The sequence below is a fragment of the Rhinoraja longicauda genome, chromosome 37, assembly GCF_053455715.1.
Source record: "Rhinoraja longicauda isolate Sanriku21f chromosome 37, sRhiLon1.1, whole genome shotgun sequence".
Taxonomy (NCBI): Eukaryota; Metazoa; Chordata; class Chondrichthyes; order Rajiformes; family Arhynchobatidae; genus Rhinoraja; species Rhinoraja longicauda.
In genome coordinates, this window is record NC_135989.1 from 3,961,077 (window position 1) to 3,979,715 (window position 18,639).

Consider the following 18,639-nt stretch of genomic DNA (forward strand, 5'->3'; position numbering starts at 1 on the left):
AGTGCCAGAGACCCGGGTTCCATCCCGACTTACAGTGCCAGAGACCCGGGTTCCATCCCGACGGAGTTTGTACGTTCTCCCGTGACGTGCGTGGGTTTTCTCCGGATGCTCCGGTTTCCTCCCACACTCAAAAAACGTACAGGTTTGTAGGTTAATTGGCTTCTGTGAAAATTCTAAACTGTCCCTAGTGTGTGTAGGTTTAGATTTAGATTTAGAAATACAGTGTGGAAACAGGCCCTTCGGCCCACCGGGTCCGCGCCACCCATCGATCCCCGCACATTAACACTATCCTACACACACTAGGGACAATTTTTACATTTACCCAGTCAATTAACCTACAAACCTGTACGTCTTTGGAGTGTGGGAGGAAACCGAAGATCTCGGAGAAAACCCACGCAGGTCACGGGGAGAACGTACAAACTCCGTACAGACAGCGCCCGTAGTCGGGATGGAACCTGAGTCTCCGACGCTGCATTCGCTGTAAGGCGGCAACTCTACCGCTGCGCCCAAGGTCAGTGTTTTTGTGTGGGGATCGCTGGTCGGTGGGCGGAAGTGCCTGTTTCTACGCTGTATCGCGAGGCTAAATTAATAATGGGCAAACGCTGTGGTGATGGTGCGCGTGAACGTTACAGCTGGAACACAGCGCTGGTGTCTCACCTTGTTTCTTCTCACAGCTGACGGCACAGCCCAGCACGAGCTGCAGCAGCCGACCCAGCTCCACTGCGTCCGAGTGCTCACCGATCAGGTTGACCTCCGGCAAATTGTACTCTGAAATCTGGTGGCCCAGCACCTAAAGGGGAAGCCAGTTTGAAATTCAAGCACAGGAACGTTCTCCATTCTGGGAATCCAGTGCATCGTCACCAAACAATCACAAGGCAATACAATTGTGCACACAAGCCTGGACCATCGCACAAACCAACCTCCCTTCCCTTGACTCCATCTTCACCTCACGCTGCCTCGGCAAGGCCAGCAGCATAATCAAGGACCAGTCTCACCCCGGCCACTCCCTCTTCCCCCCTCTCCCATCGGGCAAAACGCACACCTCCAGTTTCAAGATTATTAAAAGGTTGGACACGCTAGAGGCAGGAAACATGTTCGGGGAGTCCAGAACCAGGGGCCACAGTTTAAGAATAAGGGGTAGGCCATTTAGAACGGAGATGAGGAAAAACCTTTTCACAGAGATTTGTAAATCTGTGGAATTCTCTGCCTCAGAAGGCAGTGGAGGCCAATTCTCTGAATGCTTTCAAGAGAGAGATAGATTGAGCTCTTAAGGATAGCGGAGTCAGGGGGTATGGGGAGAAGGCAGGAACGGGGTACTGATTGTGGATGATCAGCCATGATCACAATGAATGGCGGTGCTGACCTATTGTCTATTATCTATTGTCTAAGGACAGTTTCTGCCCAGCTGTTATCAGGCAACCGAACCATTCAATCAACAATGGGAGAGCAGTGCTGAACTACTATCTACCCCATTGGAGACCCTCAGACTATCTTTGATCGGACTTAGACACAAAATGTTGGAGTAACTCAGCACGTCAGGCAGCATCGGACATTACTGGCTTTACTTTGCACTAAACGTTATTCATGTTGTTCCCTTTATCATATATCTGTACACTGTGGATGGCTGGACTGTAATCGTGCAATCTTTCCACTGACTGGTTAGCACGCAACAAATGCTGTCACATGTGCTCACATCTTCTGTCTTTGCATCTCTGGCCTTTGTCCAACCATGTGTCTATCAAACTCCCCCCTCCCTTACCTGGATCCACCTATTACTGGTGTAGGAAGGAGCTGCAGATGCTGGTTTAAACCGAAGATAGACACAAAACGCTGGAGTAACTCAGCGGGACAGGCAGCATCTCTGGAGAGAAGGAATGGGTGATGTTTTGGGTGGAGACCCTTCTTCTCCTGGCCCTTCTCCCTTCCAGCTTTCTCCCCTTGGCACAGTCTGAAAAAGGGTCCCTACGCCAACACGAATAGCGGTGCTGGCTCGAAGGGCCAAATGGCCTACTCCTGCACCTATTGTCCATTGTCTAACTGAACGGTCCCCTCATCAGCTGGAGATCAATCCTGACCTCCCATCATTGGAGATCTTTGAACTATCTTTAATCTGATTTGAACTCGCATGATCTTGCAAAAGAGTATCAATCGATGTTTTATCCTTGATTGTACACATGTACACTGTGGATGGCTTGATTGTAATCATGTGTGGTTTAGTTTTAATTTCGTTTAGTTTAGAGATACAGCGCGGAAACAGGCCCTTCAGCCCACCGGGTCCGTGCCGCCCAGCGATCCCCGCACATAAACACCATCCTACACCCACTAGGGACAATTTTTACATTTACCAAGCCAATTAACCTACAAACCTGTATGTCTTTGGAGTGTGGGAGGAAACCGAAGGTCTCGGAGAAAACCCACGCAGGTCACGGGGAGAACGTACAAACTCCGTACAGACGGTGCCCGTAGTCAGGATGGAACCCGGGTCTCCGGCGCTGCATTCGCTGTAAGGCAGCAACTCTACCGCTGCGCCCATTGTATTCTTTGTCTTTTCTTTGACTGGATAGAATGCAAACTAAAGCTTCTCATAGTACCCCGATACACAAGACAATAATGAACCAAACTAGATCTCCAGCACTGTATCTGAAATTCTCAGTTGTGCAGTAATACAAACTTCAACCCCCCCCCCACCGAAAAACTGTTAAAACAAGCCATTGTATAAATAATTTAGGAGTACTTACATCATGATAATATTCCAACATGCTCTGAAGGATTTTCTTCAAGTTGCTGACCTGCATTAAGAGATTTAAACGGTCAGTATCTCTCATAAGCACAAGGGATGTCAGTAGTCAGGAACATCATTAGGAATAGAAAAGTTACAGATCGTTAACTCAAAGAAACAGCAAATACGTGCCAACCTGCAACAAAGACAGCTGGAAATGCATTTGGTTGTGATCCCGCTCCATGTTAGTTTAAACTAGACCAAGTGGACCCGTTGGGCCCAAACCTCTCCTGCATTGGTGCAGCACCCTCTCCTCCCCCCTCCCCCTCCCCACCCCCTCCCCACCCCCCCCCCCCTCCTCCTGCCCCCCCACCCAATGTGTTACAAGAGCTAGATAGAGCTCTTAAGGATAGCGGAGTCAGGGGGTATGGGGAGAAGGTAGGAACGGGGTACTGATTGAGAATGATCAGCCATGATCACATTGAATGGCGGTGCTGGCTCGAAGGGCCGAATGGCGTCCTCCTGCACCTATTGTCTATTGTCTATTGTCCAATCCCCCTCAACCCCATATCTTCCCTTCTCCCTCCCCCTCCCCAGGAGATAGATTTAAACTTTAAAATGTGAATAACTTAAAAAATATAACACCGATTTCAATGAAACTTCTTCCATTAGCACCAAAGGGACGACGGTGAGTAAGGTGGGCCTAAAATTGTCACGCTATCGTGTACCGTTTTGGCTGTAGTTCAGGAACAAACAAACGAGAGTTTTAGTTTATAGATTTGCTTACCCCTATCAGCAATACAGGCCCACCACTGATCATCCGGCACCTCCTTTCATCTGGATAAAATTACGAGAGCGCACTTGAAATCTCCTCCCCCCCCCCCACCCCCTGAAAATGTGGTGTCCAGGCTGGGTGAGGCAGCCGATCTTGACCACGTCGGGACTTCCGTGGCGATCGGCAGATTGAATTTGCCCCCTGCCGCCGAGGCTCAGGAGCTCTGGCCTGGCCGGAGCCGGCAGATACGCTCCCATAGCTGACTTCTGAGGCCGACTTGGTGTCTCGGCCCCTCGACAGAACGTTCCGGAACCGCTGGGCTCCTCTCGAAGGCCGTGACCCCCACGGTCTGGCAAAACGGATAATCCAGAAAGGCTCTGGAACCAAGGGTGCTGGAAAACCGGTGGCGGGACTGTAGTTTAGTCCACTTATACGATGCGGTCAAACTTTGTTCATCCCCAGAGGGAAATTTGTCTGCCAACAGTCGCAACACACAAAACCTTGTAATTAAAAGTGAAAACAAAAAGATAAAGACAAGCGACTGTTGGCTGGCTGCCGTGGGCACAGCGCCTTCACCGGAACAAACAAACAGACCCATCCCCTGGGCAGAGGATTCATTCTAACCGTGAGTACCTCCCCTCCCCCAAACCAGGTCCTCCATTGTTCTTCACGCCAGGTCCCCATTGTCTTCCCCTCCCCCACCCTCATCGACCGTTGATCGCGGGTCCCCCCCCCCCCCCCACAGAGGATCCTGTTGCCGTCGAGATTATAGGAGCAAAAATCCCCGACCTGCATCTATAAATCTGTGACCAACCTGCATATCAATATTCTATGCTGTTCCCTATCAGCGAGTTCAATGTTAATGTACGGGGATCACTGGGCGGCACGGACTTGGAGGGCCGAAAAGGCCTGTTTCCGGCTGTATATATATGATATGATATGATATTGAAAAGCACCATCTTACTACTATTCGGAGATCAGATACCATGCTATTTTGAAACACAAAGATGAAAATTTATATCAATTTTATCTCAAATTTCTCTGTGGATGGTGAAAGATAATGTGCCAGCTGGCAGTGAACAATAACAAGTTTTGATTCACAGTGATAAGCAAATGTGCAAGACTTCCTGCAGATTATGTGTATCTGATAGATTACGTACATCTAAATGTGATTTATACCATATTGTGAAACCCTTGGATTGGAAAAAAACATTGGACTTGCTTTAGGAAGGGCAAATTCAGTAGCGACATTAAAAATAAATCTTGTATTGATCTTGTATTGATCTGCCTCCCCCAAATTACACTTCACTCTAACACTTGCACCCCAGAGTTGATATCTTGGTTTAGCCGTTTAACAATGAAGGAAGCTTCTTCCTTTGGTTTCCCTGAGGTTAGGTCAATACGCACAATGGCTTGGGACGGTAGAGTTGCTGCCTCACAGCGCCAGAGACCCGGGTTCCATCCCGACCACGGGTGCTGTCTGTACGGAGATTGTACCTTCTCCCCGTGACCTGCGTAGGTTTGCTTCGGTTTCCTCCCACACTCCAAAGACGTGCAGGTTTGTAGGTTAATTGGCTTTGGTAAACTTGTAAATTGTCCTGAGTGTGTGGGATGGTGCTAGTGTGCAGGGATCGCGTGGACTTGTTGAAATCGAAGGGCTTACATGATGTATCTCTAAGCTAAAAGTTCCTAATTTATAGGATCGTGCTATTGTACAGGGTGATCGCTGGTCGACATGGAATTGGTGGACCAAAGGGCCTGTATCTCTTCAGTCTAAAGGTAGTATAAGAAAATAACTGCAGATGCTGGTACAAATCGAAGGTATTTATTCACAAAATGCTGGAGTAACTCAGCAGGTCAGGCAGCATCTCGGGAGAGAAGGAATAGGTGACGTTTCGGGTCGAGACCCTTCTTCAGTCTAAAGGCTTCTTGTACATGTCCCAAGATACTGTGCAGATGTCGGACAGAGTTCGATCCTACCTTCACGGTGCTAACACTCTGTAAAGGTAATAAGGTTAGGCACCCAACCAAACTGCCCCTCCCTTTACCAGGAACTATTGCAGTTGCAAGTGAGATTAGCTGGCCGAGCTGAGATTATGATCAACTAAGACTCTTCATTATCAGCTGGTGCATTTAGATACAGCGCGGAAACAGGCCCTTCAACCCACCAACATCACGCCGACCAGCAATCACCCCGTACACTAGCACTACCCTACCTACGCACTATGACAATTTATAATTTTGTGCCGAAGCCAAATAATCAACAAGCTTAGATTTTTTTTTAAATTTAGAGGTACAGCGCGGAAACAGGCCCTTCGGCACACCGGGTCCGCGCCGCCCAGCGATCCCCGCAATCTAACACTATCCTACACCCACTAGGGACAATTTTTACATTTTACCCAGTCAATTAACCTACAAACCTGCACGTCTTTGGAGTGTGGGAAGAAACCGAAGATCTCGGAGAAACCCACGCAGGTCATGGGGAGAACGTACAAACTCCGTACAGACAGCACCCGTAGTCAGGATCGAACCCGAGTCTCAGGCGCTGCATTCGCTGTAAGGCAGCAACTCTACCGCTGCACCACCGTGCCGCAGAGCTTTGTATGTGTTTGGAGTGTGGAAGGAAACCGGAGCACCCGGAGAAAGCCGATGTGGTCAGAGGGAGAACGAACAAGCGCTGTACCCACAGTGCCCGTAGTCAGGATCGAACCTGGGGTTCTGGCGCTGTAAGGCAGCAGCTCTACCGCTGCGTCACTGCGCCGCCCCACTGAACCATGAGATGGCACGGCGGCGCAGCGGTAGAGTTACCGCCTTACAGTGAATGCAGCGCCGGAGACTCGGGTTCCATCCTGACTACGGGCGCCGTCTGTACGGAGTTTGTACGTTCTCCCCGTGACCTGCGTGGGTTTTGTCCGAGATCTTCGGTTTCCTCCCACACTCTAAAGACGTGCAGGTTTGTAGGTTAATTGGCTGGGCAAATGTAAAAAATTGTCCCTAGTGCGTGTAGGATAGTGTTAATGTGCGGGGATCGCTGGGCGGCGCGGACCCGGTGGGCCGAAGGGCCTGTTTCCGCACTGTATCTCTAAATCTAAAATGAAACCAGATTCCTGTACAAGTTTTGCGTGTCAAGACATTGTCACATTAGCCACCACTAATATAAAATGATGATGTTCTGCAGCATGTGGCCAAAGAAAACTTTGCCTCGAGAAAAGTCTCGACCCACCTACCCCTGCCCTCCAGAACCACTGAGTTACTCCAGCACTTTGTGTTCTCACACAAAACATTGCCATCTCCCATTTAGGTCTCAGTAAATCAATAGAGCAAACCATTAATCAATCTTATAGGGTGGCGCGGCGGTAGAGTTGCCGCCTTACAGCGAATGCAGCGCCGGACACCCGGGTTCCATCCCGACTACGGGCGCCGTCTGTACGGAGTTTGTACGTTCTCCCCGTGACCTGCGTGGGTTTTCTCCGAGATCTTCGGTTTCCTCCCACACTCCAAAGACGTAAAGATATGTAGGTTAATTGGTAATTGTAAATATGTAAATGTAAACATTGTCCCTAGTGGGTGTAGGATAGTGTTAGTGTGCGGGGATCGCTGGTCAGAGCGGACCCGGTGGGCTGAATGGTCCTGTTTCCGCGCTGTATCTCTAAACTAAATCTTACTAGGTTAATTCCCGGAATGGCGGGACTGTCATTTGTTGAAAGAGTGGAGCGGCTAAGCTTATATACACTGGAATTTAGAAGGATGAGAGGGGATCTTATTGAAACATATAAGATTATTAAAGGGTTGGACACGCTAGAGGAAGGAAACATGTTCCCAATGTTGGGGGAGTCCAGAACCAGGGGCCACAGTTTAAGAATAAGGGGTAGGCCATTTAGAACGGAGATGAGGAAAAACCTTTTCAGTCAGAGAGTTGTAAATCTGTGGAATTCTCTGCCTCAGAAGGCAGTGGAGGCCAATTCTCTGAATGCATTCAAGAGAGAGCTAGATGGATTCATTCACAAAATGCTGGAGTAACTCAGCAGGTCAGGCAGCATCTCGGGAGAGAAGGAATGGGTGACGTTTCGGGTCAAGACCTTTCTTCAGACTGAGAGCTAGATAGAGCTCTTAAGGATAGCGGAGTCAGGGGGTATGGGGAGAAGGCAGGAACGGGGTACTGATTGTGAATGATCAGCCATGATCACATTGAATGGTGGTGCTGGCTTGAAGGGCCGAATGGCCTCCTCCTGCACCTATTGTCTATTGCAGAACTTTAACCTTCAGCAGTTCAATGAAACTTTGAGCCGAAGGCGGCAGATCTGATTGATCAGGTTGCGTAATTTTATGTCAGATTATTTACTTGCAAATTGATTTGTTTCACGGAGCAGCACTGTGCATTCGGCCAGTCCCTTCAGCCTGAGAGAGAAACAAATGCAAACAAGCTGCACAGGAGGCAAGCACAATTACACAGCTCCTGGTTTGATAGTCAGTCCTGTCCGCAGTCGAGAGGGGCGCCAGCAGCTGCAGATGTTTTTGAGTGATCGAATTTCCGCCTATCGATTATAGATGGAAATACACACGATCACAGGGAGAATGTGCAAACTCGGTATCCTGTAGACAGCACCCGAGGTCAGGATCGAACCTGGATCTCTGGTGCTGTGAGGCCACAACTCTACCCGCTGCACTGCTGCGCCACTATGCTGTCCACAAGAGAGGGGAAGGATAAAGTTACATTGAAAAGTAGAGTATACTAGACCAAGTGGACCCGTTGGGCCCAAACCTCTTCTGCATTGGTGCAGCACCCTCTCCTCCCCCCCCTCCTTCCTCCTTCCCTCCTCCTTCCCCCCTCCCTTCTCCTCCCTCCTCCCCCCCGAGATTTAAACGTTAAAATGTGAATAACTTAAAAAAATATAACACCGATTTCATTGAAACATCTTCGACTAGCACCAAAGGGACAATGGTGAGTAAGGTGGGCCTACAATTGTCGTGCTATCGTGTACCATTTTGGCTGTAGTTCAGGAACAAACAAACAAACAAGAGTTTTAGCATATAGATACCAGTGGCAGGCCACAGGGCTGGGAAGCTTTTGAAATTCAGCAGCGAAAGAGTTAAAAAGCTCATCACAAGAGAGAACAGTGATTTTGAGAGCAGACATGTTTGTTGTACAGGTTGAACAACAATTTTCTGGCACCCTTGGTTCAGGAACCTTTCTGGATTATCCGGATTATCTGGATTATCGATCTGGAATATCGAAACGTATAAGACTATTAAGGGGTTGGACACGTTAGAGGCAGGAAACATGTTCCCAATGTTGGGGGAGTCCAGAACAAAGGGCCACAGTTTAAGAATAAGGGGTAGGCCATTTAGAACTGAGATGAGGAAAAACGTTTTCAGTCAGAGAGTTGTGAATCTGTGGAATTCTCCGCCTCAGAAGACAGTGGAGGCCAATTCTCTGGATGCATTCAAGAGAGAGCTAGATAGAGCTCTTAAGGATAGCGGAGTCAGGGGGTATGGGGAGAAGGCAGGAACGGGGTACTGATTGAGAATGATCAGCCATGATCACATTGAATGGTGGTGCTGGCTCAAAGGGCGAATGGCCTCCTCCTGCACCTATTGTCTATTTTTTTTCTGGAACAACAGAGGTCAGGTGATAATGAAACGCCAATAGACCCCTGGCTGGTTAAAGACATCCCCTCCCTGGTCTCTAAAGCACCAAGGAGTGCCAGAAGCGTAAACAAAATGAATATAAAATGGAAACCGAATGGGAATGGAATGACCTGCTGACCCATCCCTGGCTTCCACCGTCTCCCCGCCATTTAGAGACCCGGCTTTACGATTCCACTCGCGACGTGTAAAGTGCACCAGCGAGGCCTCATTCATACATTGTGGAAGGAAACCGGAGCACCCGGAGAAAACCCATGTGGTCCCAGGGAGAACGTACAAACTCCGCACACACAGCGCCCGTGGTCACACATTCTGCTGGCACGGCAGTTGTTGCCCCTGGCGGCCACGATCTCTTCGGGCTCCCCCTCCCCACCGCCATCCCCTCCCCTCCCTCTCCCTTCCTTCCCCTCTCCCACCACCCCCCCCCCCCCATCCCCACTGGTGAGACTAGACAGTTCCATCCTCACCACCAAGTCCGCGTCGCCCAGCGATCCCCGCACATTAACACTATCCTACACACACGAGGGACAATTTTTTTACATTTACCCAGTCAATTAACCTACATACCTGTACATCTTTGGAGTGTGGGATGAAACCGAAGATCTCGGAGAAAACCCACGCAGGTCACAGGGAGAACGTACAAACTCCGTACAGACGGCACCCATAGTCAGGATCGAACCCGAGTCTCCGGCGCTGCATTCGCTGTAATGCAGCAACTCTACCGCTGCACTACCGTGCCTCTTCACGCATCAAAATAAACTGTTGACAGTTTCTCTGGAGGAGTAAGGAGGAACTGCAGATGCTGGTTTAAAGCAAAGGTAGACACAAAATGCTGGAGTAACTCAGCGGGTCAGGCGGCATCTCGGGAGATAAGGAGCGGATGACGTTTTGGGTCTGAAAAAGGGTGTCGACCTGAAACGTCACCCACTCCTCTCCTGAGATGCCGCCTGACCCGCTGAGTTACTCCAGCATTTTGTGTCTACCTACAGTTTCTCTGGATATGCAAATATGGAGGAGGCAGTGGAGGTAGGTGCGGCATCTCCAGGGAACAAGGCCAGTGAATTAATGTAAAAAAAATGCAAAACACATTTAGGTTTTCTGTGGAGCAACTTTGTCATTCTTATTTCCGTACTCACCTTCAGTCTCCAGTCATTGATATCTTCCTTGATACGCCCTAACCAGGCCTCATTATACCAGGCGGGATCACTACAGAAAAGAAACAAAATGGCTGAAAGACTCTGAACTGGTTCAATAATCTTATTGAAACCTAAGATTATTAAGGGATTGGACACGTTAGAGGCAGGAAACATGTTCCCAATGTTGGGGGAGTCCAGGTCCAGGGGCCACAGTTTAAGAATAAGGGGTAGGCCATTTAGAACGGAGATGAGGAAAAACTTTTTCAGTCAGAGAGTTGTGAATCTGTGGAATTCTCTGCCTCAGAAGGCAGTGGAGGGCAATTCTCTGAATGCATTCAAGAGCTAGATAGAGCTCTTAACGACAGCAGAGTGAGGGGGTATGGGAAGGCAGGAACGGGTACTGATTGTGAATGATCAGCCATGATCACATTGAATGGTGGTGCTGGCTCGAAGGGCCGAATGGCCTCCTCCTGCACCTATTGTCTATAATATAGAAGTGTGTGAAACATTCATTACAATCACTAACAATCGGCAACAATAATCCACAAATTGAAATTTTCTTTTACTGACAGGCACATGATGTAAACGGGCCATTTTGTTGGCGAAGCAAGTTGGGCAGAAGGGCCTGTTTCCATGTTGTATTCATCCAAATGGCTGAATGTTTTTGTTTCATTATGAATTTGAAGCAAGGCCCCAAACTGAAACATCACCCACCGTTCCCTCCATAGAAGGTATCAAAAATGCTGGAGCAACTCAGCGGGTCAGGCAGAGAAGGAATGGGTGACGTTTTGGGTCGAGACCCTTCTTCAGACTGATGTCAGGGGAGGGGGCTGGACAAAGAAAGGATATAGTTGGAGACAGGAAGACGTGGGAGAACTGGGAAAGGGAGAGGGAAAGAGAGGGACAGAGGAGCTATCTGAAGTTAGAGAAGTCAATGTTCATACCGCTGGGGTGCAAGCTGCCCAAGCGAAATATGAGGTGCTGTTCCAAGCTGCCCAAGCGAAATATGAGGTGCTGTTCCTCCAATTTGCAGTGGGCCTCACTATGACAATGGAGGAGGCCCAGGACAGAAAGGTCAGACTGGGAGTGGGAGTTGAAGTGCTCAGCCACCGGGAGATCAGGTTGGTTAAGGCGGACTGAGCGAAGATGTTGAGGGAAACGATCGCCGAGCCTGCGTTTGGTCTTGCCAATGTAAAGAAGTTGACATCTGGAGCAGCGGATGCAATAGATGAGGTTGGAGGAGGTGCAGGTGAACCTCTGTCTCACCTGGAAAGACTGTTTGGGTCCTTGGATGGAGTTGAGGGGGGAGGTAAAGGGATCTCCTTTATAGATCTCCTTTATAGATCCTCTATAATGGATCTCCTTGCATCTCCTGCGGTTGCAGGGGAAAGTGCCCGGGAATGGGGTGGTTTGGGTAGGAAGGGACGAGTGGACCAGGGAGTTGCGGAGGGAACGGTCTCTGCGGAAAGCAGAGAGGGGAGGGGAGGGGAGGGGAAGATGTGGCCAGTGGTGGGGTCCCGTTGTAGGTGACGGAAATGTTGGAGGATGATTTGTTGGATACGCTGGCTGGTGGGGTGGAAGGTGAGAACGAGGGGGATTCTGTCCTTGTTGCGAGTGGGGGGAGGGGGAGCAAGAGCTGCGGGATGTAGAGGAGGCCCTAGTGAGAGCCTCATCTATAATGGAATAGGGGAAGCCCCGTTTTCCTAAAGAATGAGGACACTTTCCACACCATCAGCGAGCGTATACAACAAATTCCCTCCAGACGCTGCCTGTGTTCTTCCAGCACTTTGTGTTTTTCTTCCATTGCAATCTGTTCCTTCTTTTCTTCCCTCCAAATATTGTGCACCATTATGGGGCCCATATCTGAGGAAGGATGTGCTGGCTCTGGAGAGGGTCCAGAGGAGGTTTACAAGAATGATCCCAGAAATGACTGCGTTAACCTACGATGAGCGTTTGTCGGCACTGGGCCTGTACTCACTGGAGTTTAGAAGAATGAGGGAGGACCTCATTGAAACAGGCAGAATAGTGAAAGGCCCGGATAGAGTGGATGTGGAGAGGATGTTTCCACTAGTGGGAGAGTCTTGGACTAGAGGTCACAACCTCAGAATTAAAGGGTGTTCATCTGAGGGTGGTCAATCTGTGGAATTCTTTGCCACAGAAGGCTATGGTGGCCAGGTCAGTGGATATTTTTTAAGGCAGAGATAGATAGATTTTTGATTATCATAGGTGCCAGAGGTTATGGGGAGAAGGCAGGAGAATGGGGTTAGGAAGGAGATAGATCAGCCATGATTGATTGGCGGAGTAGACTTGATGGGCCGAATGGCCTAATTCTACTCCTGTTCCTTATGACTTCTGCCTCTAACTGCTTACTTTCAAGTAAAATTTACTTTGATAAGATTAATCTCAATCACACATTTTACCTCTGATCTCTTCATCTGTTCCTGACCAGCGATTAATCCATACACTAGCACTATAGACAATAGGTGCAGGAGGAGGCCATTCGGCCCTTCGAGCCAGCACCGCCATTCAATGTGATCATGGCTGATCATTCTCAATCAGTACCCCGTTCCTGCCTTCTGCCCATACCCCCTGACTCCGCTATCCTTAAGAGCTCTATCTAGCTCTCTCTTGAATCCATTCAGAGAATTGGCCTCCACTGCCTTCTGAGGCAGAGAATTCCACAGATTCACAACTCTCTGACTGAAAAAGTTTTTCCTCATCTCCGATCTAAATGGCCTACCCCTTATTCTTAAACTGTGGCCCCTGGTTCTGGACTCCCCCAACATTGGGAACATGTTTCCTGCTTCTAACGTGCCCAACCCCTTAATAATCTTATACTTTTCGATAAGATCCCCTCTCATCATCCGGTGGGGGCTTCAAGGGGTTGGGAGCCTCGATCGCCTCGTGGCGCCACGGGAGAAGAATGAGGAGGAGATAAGACTTTGCCTTCCATCACAGTGAGGGTATGCCTAGAGCAATCACTGTGATGGCTGTTTTGTGTAAAAAATTGTATCTGTGTGTCTTGTGCTCTTTAATGTCTACTGCCGGACCCTGACGTGAGAGGACGCTGGCGTTGATTATTCGCCGCTTTTCCGTCAGGATAGTTTGTCTGTTTGTTTCTATGTTAATTGTATTTGTAAAGCGCTTTGAGCATGTGATAAGGCGCTATATAAAATAAATATATTATTATTATTATTATTATTAAATTCCAGTGTATACAAGCCTAGTCGCTCCAGTCTTTCAACATATGATAGTCCCGCCATTCCGGGAATTAACCTAGTAAACCTACGCTGCACGCCCTCAATAACAAGAATATCCTTCCTCACTAGGTCCCTGTACAACTGCAGAAGGACCTCTTTGCTCCTATACTCAACTCCTCTTGTTATCATATCATATCATATCATATATATACAGCCGGAAACATGCTTTTTCGGCCCTCCAAGTCCGTGCCGCCCAGTGATCCCCGCACATTAACACTATCCTACACCCACTAGGGACAATTTTTACCTTTACCCAGCCAATTAACCTACATACCTGTACGTCTTTGGAGTGTGGGAGGAAACCGAAGATCTCGGAGAAAACACACGCAGGTCACGGGGAGAACGTACAAACTCCTTACAGTGCAGCACCCGTAGTCAGGATCGAACCCGAGTCTCCGGCGCTGCATTCGCTGTAAAGCAGCAACTCTACCGCTGCGCTACGGAATGAAGGCCAACATTCCATTGGCTTTCTTCACTGCCTGCTGTACCTGCATGCTTCCTTTCAGTGACTGATGCACTAGGACACCCTATCCAACACGCTAGGGTCAAATTGCAGAAACAAAATAACCTACAAACCTTTCTGTAACATGTTCCATCATGTCCTGTACATCTTTGTAGTGCAGGAGGTAACCGGAGAAAACACACGCGATCACAGGGAGAACATACAAATTCTGTGCAGAGAGCACCCGTGGTCAGGATCAAACCCTGGTCTCTGGTGATGTCAGGCAGCAACTCTATCGCTGCACCACCCTGCCGCCCCTGATCAGTTCTCATGGAGAATCATTGATCTGAATCTTTGGTAGTTCTCCCTCCATGGATGCTGTTTGATCTGTTGAGCCCTTTTATCATTTTTGTTTTTATTTCAGGTACCCTCTACCCGGGCGGTCACGGTGGCGCAGCGGTAGAGTTGCCGCCTTACAGCAAATGCAGCGCCGGAGACCCGGGTTCCATCCCGACTACAGGTGCTGTCCGTACGGAGTTTGCACGTTCTCCCCGTGACCTGCGTGGGTTTTCTCCGAGATCTTCAGTTTCCTCCCACACTCCAAAGACGTGCAGGTGTGTAGGTTAATTGGCTTGGTAAATGTGAAAATTGTCCCTCGTGGGTGTAGGATAGTGTTAGTGTGCGGGGATCGCTGGTCGGCACGGACCTGGTGGGCTGAAAGTCCTATTTCCGCGCCGAATCTCTGAACCTCCTGTTTCTTTGCTCCCATTATAGCCTGGTAACTATCTGTCAAGCCTTGAGCCATAATGAATCCGTGTGTACGAACACTGCACACTGGCAACTCTCCCTCCCAAAGGTTGACTGTGTGTTGAAACCACAACTCAACTTACATGTGGTTAAGCACCTGGGCGATTACTACTCCGCTGGTCAGATGTTGCTTGGTGGTACAAGGCGACGACACATGAAACGTCTGGATCTAAGAAAGGAAAGAGGTACATTGTTACGGCAAAGGGAAGGAGGGTAAGAAAACATACCTTTACACTTTCTGTAACACGTTCCATCACGCCCTGGTTTGGAAATTCGATCAGTCAAAAACTAAGGAGGCTGCAGAAAGTGCTGGACATGATCTCCCTACCATCGAATGGGCCTGCACACTCATCGCAGGTACCGACCTCCCCACCATCGAAAGGATCTACAGAATCACCGCAGGTACTGACCTCCTCACCACCTGCGGCACGGTGGCGCAGCGGTAGAGTTGCCGCCTTACAGCGAATGCAGCGCCGGAGACTCAGGTTCCATCCTGACTACAGGTGCTGTCTGTACGGAGTTTGTACGTTCTCCCCGTTACCTGCGTGGGTTTTCTCCGAGATTTTCGGTTTCCTCCCACACTCCAAAGACGTGCAGGTATGTATGTTAATTGGCTGGGCAAATGTAAAAATTGTCCCTCGTGGGTGTAGGATAGTGTTAGTGTGCGGGGATCGCTGGGCGGCGCGGACCCGGTGGGCCGAAGGGCCTGTTTCTGCGCTGCATCTCTAAAATCTAAAAAAAACTCAAAGAAAAATCGAAGGGACCTGCAAGAACGCTACCTCAAGGCAGTCAATATCATCTCAAAGACCAACAGCACTTTGGGTAGCCTCTCTTCTCACTGCTATGATCAGGAAGAAGGTACAAGAGCCTTAAAACTGATCTCCAGGATCAAGAATAGCTTCTTCCAATCACCCATCAGGCTCTTGAACCACCTTGTACAACCTGAACTCAACCCTACTGAACCACTACAGACTGTGCACCATGGTTGCTCTATGTACTATGAATTTTGGACTATTATGGTAGGAAAATAACTGCAGATGCTGGTACAAATCGAAGGTATCACAAAATGCTGGAGTAACACAGCGGGTCAGGCAGCATCTCTGGAGAGAAGGAATGGGTGACGTTTCGGGTCGAGACCCTTCTTCAGACTGATGTCAGGGGGAGGGGCCAGGACAAAGAAAGGATTATAGGTGGAGACAGGAAGACAGTGGGAGAACTGGGAAGGGGGAGGGGAAGAGAGGGACAGAGGAGCTTTCTGAAGTTAGAGGTCAATATTTATACCGCTGGACTGTAAGCTGCCCAGGCGAAATATGAGGTGCTGTTCCTCCAATTTGCGGTGGGCCTCACAATGACACTGGAGGAGGCCCATGACAGAAAGGTCAGACTGGGAGTGGGAGGGGGAGTTGAAGTGCTTAGTCACCGGGAGATCGGGCGAAGGTGTTGAGTGAAACGATCGCCGAGCCTGCGTTTGGTCTCGCCGATGTAGACAAGTGCATTATTATGGTCTGCTTTATGTAGAATAACTGATAATTCTTTGCGTATTTATTTTGTTGTTGTTGGATCTAATGGGCCTATAAAGCTGCAGCAGGTGAGAATTTCATTGTTCTGGTTCACACCTGGTGTATCTGACTAACAAACACACTTGACTTAATGAGCTCAGTGGGCTGAAAGCCCATTGCAAGTCTCCAGCATAAAACACAGGCTGAATGTTGTATCACAGCAGGAATAACCAAAGCAGACGTCACTCTTCGGACACTATTCCAACCCTCCAACTGTTTTACAGCAGAATATTACTGCAGAATATATGTGCACCGATCAACCAAAACATTATGACCACCTGCCTAATATACTGTTGGTCCTCCGTGTGCAGCCCCATACGCAGCAGGGTGCGATGCACTGTGTATTGTGACACATTCCTCCCGTCACCACCATTAACATTTTCTGTGACTTGTGCCACAGTCGACCTTCTGTCGGTTCGGACCAGACAGGATAGCCTTCGTTGCCCTCGCGCATCGATGAGCCTTGGGCGCCCAACACCCTGTCTGTCGCCGGTTTGTCCCTCCTCGGACCACTGTCGGTCGGTACTCACCACTGCTGACCAGGAGCACCCCACAAGCCTTGCCGTTTCAGAGATGCTCTGACCCAGTCGTCTGGCCATAACAATTTGGCCCTTGTCAAAGTCGCTCAGGTCTTTACTCCTGCTGATTTCTCCTGCATCCAACACCAACTTCAAGAACTGACTGTTCACTTGCTGCCTGATATATCCCACCCCTTGACAGGTGCCATTGTAACGAGATAATCAATGTTATTCACTTCGCCTGTCAGTGGTCATAATGTTTTGGCTGATCGGTGTGTATATATGTATATAACTACATTATTAACACTTTATGAATCTGCAAATTTAAAAAGTATGACCCAACTGGACAGAGTTGCACTTCTTCTGAAAAGCTTCTCGCCCACAAAAAAGTCAAATAAAACTAAATTTGTCATTAAATCAGTTGCAGTATTAGTTTACAAACAGTACGAACTTCCAAAAGATATTGTTCAGCACTTATGAAAGACAGAATTCAGACTGTCAATTAGTGTGCTCTTGATGTGGTCTTCTTTACATCAGCAAGACCACGTGTAGACTAGGCAACCGTTTCACTGAGCACTTAGGCAATAGACAATAGGTGCTGGTGTGGGCCATTTGGTCCTTTGATCACTGTGATCATGGCTGATCATCCACAATCAGTACCCCGTTCCTGCCTTCTCCCCATGTCCCTCGACTCCGCTATCTTTAAGAGCTCGATCTAACTCTCTCTTGAAAGCATCCAGAGAATTGGCCTCCACTGCCTTCTGAGGCAGAGAATTCCACAGATTCACAACTCTCTGAGTGAAAAGGTTTTTCCTCATCTCCGTTCTAAATGGCGATCTGTCAGACAAGGTGTGCTGGATATCTCGATTGTGAACCATTTACATTCCCCTTCCCAAACCAACCTTTCTGTCCAGGGCCTCCTACATTCCCCGAGTGAGGCCACACGCAAACGAGAGGAACAGCACCTTTTATTCCACTTGGGTCGTGTACAACTCAACAGCATGAACACAGAATTCTCCAGTTTTAAGCAATACAGGTCTAATAGCGATTTCCGGCACTCTTGGTTCAAGAACATTCGACCAGCTGATTGGCTGCGTATGAGGTTCAGATTGGCCGCCTCATTCGGCCTCCTAAGTCCCTCCTCGGTGGTGATGGCTGACCATGGGTGATGCATGCTGGGTGTTGGCTGCTTGCTCCAAACCTGGGCTAGAGCAGCGTGGATGTGTGGGTGGGACGCAAGCCTGGGCGATGTCATATGAAGGACAGGCTGTTGCCCATGCAGCACGTCCACCCTCTCCATGTCACTGACCGATCCAAAGGAACAGCAGAGCCATTACAGTTTGGCACCAGCGCCATCGCAGGACCAGGTAGTAGACAACAACAAATGCCTTAGGGACTCCGACTCTGGATTTTTCTTGAGGTTTACTCCTGGAGCCTTTTCCATGACTGGATAGGGCCACAAGGCAGTGGAGGTTTTAGATCAGCGTTTTCCCTCTCCTGGATGGACTGCCTTCCCAGGCTGCCGAGCCTCATCTGCCCGAGACTCGTGGGGGCAGGAGCGTGTACCTTCCCGTCTGTACCACCTGCCCACTGCAGCCTTCATCCATCCGCCTTCCCAGCCGTTGTGACGCTCCACTAAAGTCAGCCATCATCCTCCCTCCGCCTGTTCCACCGTTGAGGTCTCGGTTGGATTGCTCTTTGTCAGGGACCTCCCCCTCGACCGTACCGCCATGGGTGACCCTACCAGGAGCGTAGCTCCAGACAGCATCGCTCTCAG

General features: G+C 49.2%; 1 protein-coding gene across 3 annotated transcripts in view; it reads right to left on the bottom strand.

The window, feature by feature from the left end:
• Window positions 1-18,639, bottom strand: part of hook2 (hook microtubule-tethering protein 2) — a 78,514-nt gene that overhangs the window by 54,888 nt on the left and 4,987 nt on the right. For 2 of the 3 annotated variants that reach the window (XM_078429427.1, XM_078429426.1), the window contains exons 2-5: window positions 14,869-14,954; window positions 10,277-10,346; window positions 2,739-2,789; window positions 658-790 (exon numbers count right to left, since the gene is read on the bottom strand). In XM_078429427.1, the coding sequence (XP_078285553.1) occupies window positions 658-790; window positions 2,739-2,789; window positions 10,277-10,346; window positions 14,869-14,954 (340 nt within the window). The remainder of the gene's footprint in view (window positions 1-657; window positions 791-2,738; window positions 2,790-10,276; window positions 10,347-14,868; window positions 14,955-18,639) is intronic. The other variant, XM_078429428.1, reaches the window with a different exon arrangement.